Source organism: Nematolebias whitei, chromosome 21, assembly GCF_014905685.2.
Source record: "Nematolebias whitei isolate Nwh7 chromosome 21, NemWhi1, whole genome shotgun sequence".
Classification (NCBI taxonomy): Eukaryota; Metazoa; Chordata; class Actinopteri; order Cyprinodontiformes; family Rivulidae; genus Nematolebias; species Nematolebias whitei.
Window position 1 is genome coordinate 12,693,305 of NC_056518.1, and position 8,948 is coordinate 12,702,252.

Sequence of the window (8,948 nt, forward strand, 5' to 3'; positions counted from 1 at the left end):
TATATATATATATATGTATATACTGTGTATATATATATATATATGTATATACTGTGTATATATATATATATATGTATATACTGTGTATATGTATGTATGTATGTGCATATGTACATGTATACTGTATATAAATACTTAGACATACATAAGTGTCTAGGGGGTGCTGCAGATTTACAAGGCTCTATTTTTACTGTGCGGGGAGGAGTTGACCAGTTTCATGGCCTGAAGGACAAAGGACTTCCTGAATCTGTCCATGGAGCAGGACTGAGACAGCACCATTGTCTCACTTTTCATGTCCACTTTCTAGTTTCGCACTTACACCATCAAGGTGGGGAAAAGTGGAGGAGCCATTCCTCTGGTACTCTGTGACACAATGGGACTGGAGGAAAACGCTGATGCTGGTTTGAACATTGATGACATAGTCAGCATCTTCAAGGGTCACATCAAGGATCGCTACCAGGTCTTTAAACGCCAACCTTTCTATGAGCTCATGTAACTTAAAAACTATTTCCTAACAAACGTTTTGTTGTCCCTTCAGTTCAGTACTTCGTCACCAATTCTGGAAGATGCTCCTGGCTATAGGAAGCACGTGACTCTGAATGACAAGATTCACTGCGTGGCGTATGTGGTCGACACCTGCAAGGTGTCTCTTCTCAGCCCAAAGATGCTGGATAAGTTTGCTGCTATCCGGAAGAAGGCCAACCAACTGGGTTAGAAATTAAATATTGGATGTTTTGCATAATAAAAAGTTCTCTGCCAAACTCTGTTTTGTTCCCCGACAGGAATTCCTCAGCTCATCTTGATGACGAAGGTGGATGAAGCCTGTCCACTTGTGGCAGAAGACTTAAAGAATGTGTATCGAAGTGTTTACATCCAGCAGAAGGTTTGTTTTTATAACCTCCTACTATGTTACATGGAAACTATGTTACAAATTAACTTTTGCACCTTTGTCCAACTTCCTTTTAGGCCCGTCAGCTGAGTGAGTCTCTGGGTGTCCCGTTGTCTTTTGTGCTGCCTGTGAAAAACTACTGTGAGGAGCTGGAGCTGGACCAAAACACCAACATCCTGCTGTTCATGGCCTTGGAGCAAATGCTCAATTATGCTGACAACTTTTTCGAGAACCAAGTTGCAGACGATCCAGAAGACAAAATCCAGCAGGAGCAACACAGATCTAACGATCATCTCCGCAGAGTTTCACCAAAACATGATGAACATGAAGTTGTTTAAAACCAGATCAAATATACAGTATTGTGCAAAGATTCATGTCCTTTAGATGCTGTGGTTTGTATCCATCATGGAAAAGTTCAATTCAGTCAGCACTGTCTCCAAATAACAAGAGAAACAAAAATGTCTTCACTTCATCTTTACTGAGCACTTGCGCAATACTGTCATAAAATGCCTCAATGCCACATGTTGGTTTCATTTCAGTTAATTTGACAAACGTGTGGCGTTCGTGACAGACGCAGATTTGTTTCCACCTTTTTGAAGCCAACTATTGTATATTTTACTTTAAAAATATTTGTAGTTCAGATCTTTGAGGTAAATATTGCAATCAGTTAAAACTTAAAGCATCATGTTGTGAAGACCGTGTGAGATGATCAAAAACCTGAGAAGTCATTTTTGGGTTTGTTTTATTTCAATGTTTTTCAACCTGAAGTGTAATAAAATTGAAATGTGTAAAACAAAAACAGAATGCAAAGATTTATTAATCTCATAAACCCAAATCTTATTCACAATGAAACTCCGTAAAGGTGTGAAATGCTTAAACCAAATAAATATAAGGTTATTTTGAGTTTGATGGAAACACTTTGTCTTAAAAAGTTGGCCATGTTTCTCTCAGTGAAGCATTCCCTCTTCTTTAATAACAACTTATAAACGTGGAGGAACTGAAGAAACCAGTTGATGAAGTTTTTGGGGAGAAATTTTCCATTTTGGTTCGTTTCATTTTTTGTTTATTTCCCCAATAAACTAAAAAAAAAACCACATGTCCAGAGGTTCTTGTGTAAACGGGGCCTTATAGTAGGTAGATTTGACTTCATCTTCAGCCCACCTCTGACGCACCCATGTGCCTCTGAGTGAGGTAGGAACATGGCTGGGGTGGCTGACGTGTGAAAAACCAAACCGCAGAGCTGCGGCTCAGTAATGTGATGAACTGATGACAGTTCATCATTCGGGGGCTGAGATGGTGTAGAGGCAGGGCAGCCGACCTGGGACCAGAAAGTCACGCTTCGACTCCCAGCCATTCCCACATGTCGTGATGTCTCTGACATATAATCCCTCATTGCTTACATAGCTGCCCACTCTCCACCTGCGTGTGTCTCAGGTGTGATGAGTTAAATGCAGAGAACTAACTTCATCGTTGTATGGGAACATACAATGATGACAATCTCAGACTTCCCTTCCCCTCTTCCCACAATAGTGTGACCGCCTGCGTGCAAGATTAAACAACAAACAGATCGATTAACGGGGAAATATTGACACATCTTTGCAGTTAGTTAACCACAAGTGTTGCTAAAGCTCATTCATTCACCGAGTTCAGTAAATGACATGAGAGAGATGAATACAATCTTCTTTTGGTTCTGCTCGGCCTGCTTCATTTCTCAGTACTCGTGTCTGTATCTTTGATTTATGAGGAAGTTTAAAGACAGATTTGTCTGTGCGGCCGTTTTGTGAAACTGTCTTAAAAATGAACTTTTTGTGTCTCAGCTGGTCTGGGAACGCTTTGGGACCCCAAGAGACGGCTGTAGGACTGGGTTTCTCTGCTCTAACTGATGACTCCAGACAAGAGGAGAATTGATGGACAGATGGATGGACGGACTTGCAAGGAAGGAAAGAAGAAGTCAATCCATCAGACCAGATGGTCCTTCTCCTCTTTAGTACAGAGAGCATGGCATTCATTTGAATTTTTCTCACCACAAAACAGTTTTCCGTTTTGCCACCTTGCATTTAAAATGAGCAGAGATGATGGTCGTTCTGGTGTTCACATGCAGTTATTTTACATTCTGTTAAACCTCTCCCTCTTTCCCCTTGAGAGATTCAGCCTCTCTAAAAACAACATGTTTAATACCCAGTCCTTTTTCTGAAAGTTTCCAACCTGCAAACTGCTCCTCCTGCTGGTTCACAGCTTTTTGTTGCCTCAGTCCAAACTTCTTTGAGATGTGTTGCTTTCATAAAATTCAAAATGATCTATTTTTCTGCAGAAATGTGCAGTTTATTAGTTTAAACATTCAATATGTTCATTCTGAAGAAAATAGGCTTATGAGATTTGCAAATTATTGAATTTTTTAACAGACAAGCAGATTGTACTGTACTTATTTAGTGCCCCTTGTTTACCCACCCATAAACATTCATAAAGCACACGACTACATCTCAGCACAGCTAATCAGAACAAGTCATTCTATAGAGTCTGAGTACTTTGGAGAGCATTCATGCACAGAAAGAGCAGTTCATTGTTTGAACTCTCTGGCATGTGACTGACAGGTGGAATCAAACCTTTGCAGGTGGTTCTGTCCACCACACCTCTGTATTCTGCTTCCTGGTCACCAGTGATGCAGCCCACAATGGCAGAGTCATCCAGAACTTCTGCAGATGGCAGGATTGTGAGTTGCACCTGAAGAGGTGTAGATGGTGAAAAGAAATGGTGAGAGTACCGTGCCCTGAGGAGCCCCTGTTCTGCTCAGTATGGTGTCCGAGGTGGTGCTCTGCAGCCTCACATACTGTGGTCGACCTGTGAGATAGTCTCTGATCCAGGTGACCAGCGAGTTGATCACCTGCATGTCCAGGAGCTTACTGCAGAGTAGAGCAGGTCTGATGGTGATAAAAGCACTGGAGAAGTCAAAGAACATGACTCTGCAGTGCTGCCTGCCCTCTCCAGGTGTGTGTAGGCTCTGTGCAGCAGGTAGATGCACCTGATGGCGTCATTAACTCCAATGTATGGCTGTTATGTGAACTGTAGGGGGTCCAGATATGGTTCCACCACTGATCTGACGTGCTTAAGGACCAGCTTCTCCAGCGACTTCAGCGACTGTAAATTTTAACTATCCCTAAAAATGAGTGCAACACGTCTTTACTTTGATCACGTTTAATGAAAAACCATTGTGCAACTTTTACACCCTCCTATGTGACATAGTTAAAAATATATATATATTTCAGCTGCTCTCTTCTTCAGGGGTCGCCACAGTGAACTAATTCGTACAAAGACTTGTCAACTATTTTTACGCCTACCAAGCCAGAATTCCAGCATTGCGCCGCTCAAGGTGGCTGCATGTTGGAGTAGCTCTCCTACATTCATTGTGAGATTTTGCTTTTGAAAACTTAATTACTAATTTTTCTGTATGTGGAACACTTTTTCAGATGGCTGCTTCCTCTGGTATCAGATGCTGTGCCGCTGGAAGGATTTTTACCAAAACCTTTTTTACTTTTGGACATTTGTTGTGATGCGTAACCATAACAACAAGGTGGTTTTCTACAATTGGGAGCTGCTGATTAACATCTCAAAAGCTCAGATAAGAACTCAACTACAGCCCCAAATACCAAATGAGTTGAAAAGGAGGTGTCGTGGATGCATTACCGTCTACCTGGAGGCTGTGCTCGAGTGCCTGACTGCCGAAATCTTGGAGGTAGCAGGAAACACGGCCCGTGCCATCCACCGGCACCTGCAGTGAAGTCCACGTGATGAGGGGCTCGGCAGCTGCTAGGAGAAATGGCCATTGCTCAGGGAGGAGTTCTGTTTGGAATTCAGGCAGTCCTGCTGCCCAAGAGGACAAGAGGTCTGCTGGGTCTGGGTGGATGGATCGGCATCTGCAGCCAGTTTCTTCGTATCTGCTGTGGGACGGACTGCTTCAAGAGATCCTTCCTGCCCCAAACCATCAGCATCTTGAACAACTCTAATGAAATCAAGATGAGCTACAACAATTAATTTCCCTTTGGGATTAATAAAGTATTCTTGAATTTGAATTGAATTTGAGCCACCACAGCTCTCTGTGTGGAGCAGAGAGGTGATATGTAGGGATCAGATGGGGGTTAAGGGCCTTGCTCAAGAGTCCAGAGTGGGGCAAATGAGGGTGGAGGCAGGTGTGGGTGCTTCATCTATCCCACCCACATTTTTGATCTTGTACTGGGAGTTGACCCAGGGATCTTCCGATCACAGGCCCACCTTCTCTTACCTCTGCGCCACCACTCCCCCAAGTAAAAGAAAAAGTAAAAGTTATTTTTATTTATTATTTATTTAATTATTTAATTGTATTTATTTAGTATTAAAAAATATATATAATTTGTTATTTATCTATTTATGTATTTATTTATTTAGTAAAAAATAAAAATAAGTAAAAATAAAAACGTCCCTGTGTGTTGTTGTTTAAATAAACTTTGTTTGCGTCAGTCAGCCACTAGATGGCAGTCATGATTTCATTACATCATTACTGGTGGTACGAGTTTATTGCGTAATTTAAACTGTTTGTTTACTTTGATCATCTCCAGATGGATTTATTATCCATATGCATTAAAAAAAAAAACACATATGCTCAAAGTCTACATGGGAATTTACCAGAGTGAAAATGGACGTGTAGTGCAGTCATCATGGAATTTAAAAACAAAAATAAAAGACCAAAGCAGGGCAGAGGCTGTCTTCGCGTGCAGCCAATGATAAAACCCCTGCAGTTTCGGTGCCGCCCCCCTCCCTCAGTGTCTATAAAACGAGTGCACACCCTGCTGTCAACAAACTGAGAACACGCCTGCAGGCACTGAGCAGTCTGACCATCCAACCACCAGATTATTACGCTTTTACTCCCTGGGATTAATTTCTGATTTGCGAACATGATTCCTGAGGAAAGCTTCGGCTCCGTGCAGAGCAGCAGGTGAGCATCATGCATGCTGTTTTTTTAGGCACAGATCTGCTTGTTCCGTGTGAAAGAACATCCTGTGCAGGACAGGAATGCCTCTGTCCTTTGACCCCGTTCTACCTGAGGCTGACTTGTGAGCTCGGAATTAAGATAATCTCTGATATATTTATTTATTGTATATTCCTCCACATCACTGTCAGTTAAAATCCATCCTGCTGCATGAAGAGTTCAAATGTTAAACTTATTTTGTGCACACAGTTAGAACTCACTTGGGACTTGAATGCATCATTGCAGCCTAACGTATAGTTGTGTTTTAATTTATTATATTATATTTATATGCTGCATGTGAGTAGTCATGCAAAAGTTTAAAATCAAATTTTGGCCAGAAGCAAATGCAAATCTGTTTTGTTGCTGTTATTTCTGGTGGTAAAGTGCATGCGCTGTGTGCCCTCAGGATGCAGTCCACAGGTCTGGCCCTGGAGGAGCTGCTGGTGACGGCTCAGAAACAAGACTGCCTGACTGTCGGTATCTACGAATCAGCAAAGCTTCTCAATGCGTGAGTTGAAACATTACGTTGGCCTTAAGAATGCGTTATCACGTTTGTCATATAACCTTTCAGATTATGTAGAACATTGCCTATTCTAAGTGTTGTTGTTTTTTCTAATTGGGTTTTTCCTTGTGCTTCAGAGATTCAGACAGTGTGGTTCTGTGCGTCCTGGCAGTGGACGATGAGGACGACGTGGCCCTGCAGATCCACTTCACGCTGCTTCAGGCCTTCTGCTGTGACACCGGCATCGACATCCTGCGTGTCGCCGGGGTCCAGCGGCTCCAGCAGCTTCTGGGAGGTGCAGACGCAAACAGGAACCAGGAGGAGAGCAGAGACCTGCACTGCATGCTGGTCACGGTGAGCGGACAAAACAAGCCTCTTGGAGCTCATCCTTCTGATTTTTCCTGTCTGCAGATAAAACTCACCCTAAAATCTGATCATTTCCTCTGCAGAACCCTCAGGTGGACCATTGCAGGCTACAGGAAGTGGAGACGTACTGCCAGGAGAGTCGCCGTCTTCACCAGTGGGTGCCGGAACTGGTCCTGCAGGAACGCTGACGCTGAAATGAACCCAGAAATTCTCTGGGTTTATGCATCAATGACGTGAAGGATGTTGATTCTCAAGCAGCAGAAGCCTTGAGCGGACTGAAGCCAGCATGCTGTTCAGGCTGATGACGAGCAGGAGCCACAGCTTCCCTTGCAGTCGCTGTGAAACCGCTGGACGGTTGTGCAAAGGCCAGAAAAGGAGTTGGACATTCAGTTACCACGAAGCACAAAACTAACTCTGTAATTCTGGCGTCTGTCTGGGAACTATGCTTAGTCATTACGAGGGAGCAGCCGCTTCGATAGTAAATATTCCACACCCCGGCTTGTACCTGGATGATCTGTGTGCTTACTGTCCCGACAGGCATGCTGTAATAGTGGAACTACTGTACACCCAGCATTCCTGAGTGTGATGGGAGAGTCTGCAGAGAACGGGGCGTGTGATTGTGTGTGAAAGTGTGGTATGCCTAGTATCTTTCTTTAGAAAAGAATGGGTGTGCTATGAACAGCTGAACTTGTGGAGGAGTGATTACTATGGAAACTGAAAGGACAAAGACTCGCAGGACTTGCTGGCGTTGCAGAAGCAAGAAAGAAACTGCAAGAAGAAGCGCTCAGGACCAGATGTGTTGTAGAATGAACCGTCTGAACAAAACGAGTTTAAACAGCATCACTGTGCCTTCGAGACTTGCTGTTTTAGATAATAATACGAAGTGGCGACACTTTTAATTTATTTTTTGTGTCTGTTGTTGTTTTATTTTCTCATGCTAATTTATTAAATTTATTTGAATCCAACAAAAGTGTCTGCTCTTACTTCCAAACAAACAAGTTTACATCGGCATTCAAGTAATGACAAAACCTACATTCTTGGGGACAAAGATTTTGTAATCCTTAAATCAGTCATAGTGAAACCAAGGGGGGGTGACAGAAACTAATCGTACCAGACAGAACAGGGAGAGCCAGCTAATGCTGACTGACTGCTCCTGCAGGAAACATGAATGCCTCCTATCAAAACGGTCAATACGTTTCATGTTTTGCTGCATTTTTCTTTTCCAGCCAATTTCCAAAGCGTGCAAACATGAAACAAACTCCACCCCTGCCGCTCCACCTAATCTTAGTATCAGCCCTCTCACATGTCTGACCAACTGCAGAGGAACACTCAGGCACATGGACCACCCGTATGTTTGCAATCTGCTGCTCGGAGGCGTAACCAGTGTGAGGACTGGCTTCTAACTGGCTGTGCTTCGTCCACCCCACATCTCTTCTGGCTGCATTTGCTAAGCGGTCAAAAGAGGAGTCACATTTGAAATATGAAAGGAAAGCTTGGGAATGACTTAGAGAAGGCACAGGAGGTGCAACAATGAAATTCCTGTTAAATAACCCAGCAGGGAGGCGCTACCTCACTTTGTTTCTTCTGTTTGGTGCATTGAGTTCCTGCCTTAGCTCTGAACAGCCTGTACTCATCATACAGTTCAGCATGTGGTTTATATATGTTCAGGAAAAAGACGAGGTGTCCTGCAGAGGCAGCACAAACTATATACATGCATTGAATGCAATCAAAGGCCTAGCATTTCTTTAAGCGATGCCCGTCACCCACCATCTTTAGTGCCAATATTTAAAAATTCTGTATAATCATCTCATGTTGAGAAATGACGTTTTGTATAACCTCATGAGATGTTGTTAGATCATGCATGATCACACTTTGAGCACATGTCGTATCAAAATTTAGCTTTGAAAGCGTTAAACTGATTGTTATAACTATTTGTGCTTGTAAGTTTTTATAGCTGCAGCAGCCATCAAAATATGGATCGACTCCCAAAGTGCATCAGTTGGAGATGTATAGTTGATTACTCACTGACAGGTTGATTGCAATTTGTTCAGCAGCTCATGAGATATTTTGCTAACAAAGTTGGCACCAAAATACGCAGATCTTCAGCAAACGGCACGCAGACTACAGGTTGGAAATGACTCTTAGCTAAAACTGCACCAAAGTTTAGCTCAATATCTTTAACATTAAACACG

The 8,948-nt window shown here is 42.8% G+C and overlaps 2 protein-coding genes across 2 annotated transcripts in view; both read left to right on the forward strand.

Annotated features, from left to right (window-relative positions):
* The window catches only part of LOC119427494 (interferon-induced protein 44-like), a 4,524-nt gene extending 3,297 nt beyond the window's left edge, over window positions 1-1,227 (forward strand). The window contains exons 4-7 of the mRNA XM_037695118.1: window positions 308-460; window positions 539-710; window positions 783-883; window positions 967-1,227. Coding sequence (XP_037551046.1) covers window positions 308-460; window positions 539-710; window positions 783-883; window positions 967-1,227 — 687 coding nt within the window. The remainder of the gene's footprint in view (window positions 1-307; window positions 461-538; window positions 711-782; window positions 884-966) is intronic.
* A 4,423-nt stretch (window positions 1,228-5,650) lies between these two features.
* On the forward strand, window positions 5,651-7,690 carry LOC119427498 (growth arrest and DNA damage-inducible protein GADD45 beta). Its single transcript, XM_037695121.1, has 4 exons — window positions 5,651-5,855; window positions 6,295-6,396; window positions 6,528-6,744; window positions 6,840-7,690. The coding sequence occupies exons 1-4, from the start codon at window positions 5,815-5,817 to the stop codon at window positions 6,942-6,944; spliced, it is 465 nt and encodes a 154-aa protein (XP_037551049.1). The 5' UTR covers window positions 5,651-5,814; the 3' UTR covers window positions 6,945-7,690.
* Window positions 7,691-8,948: the final 1,258 nt, after the last annotated feature.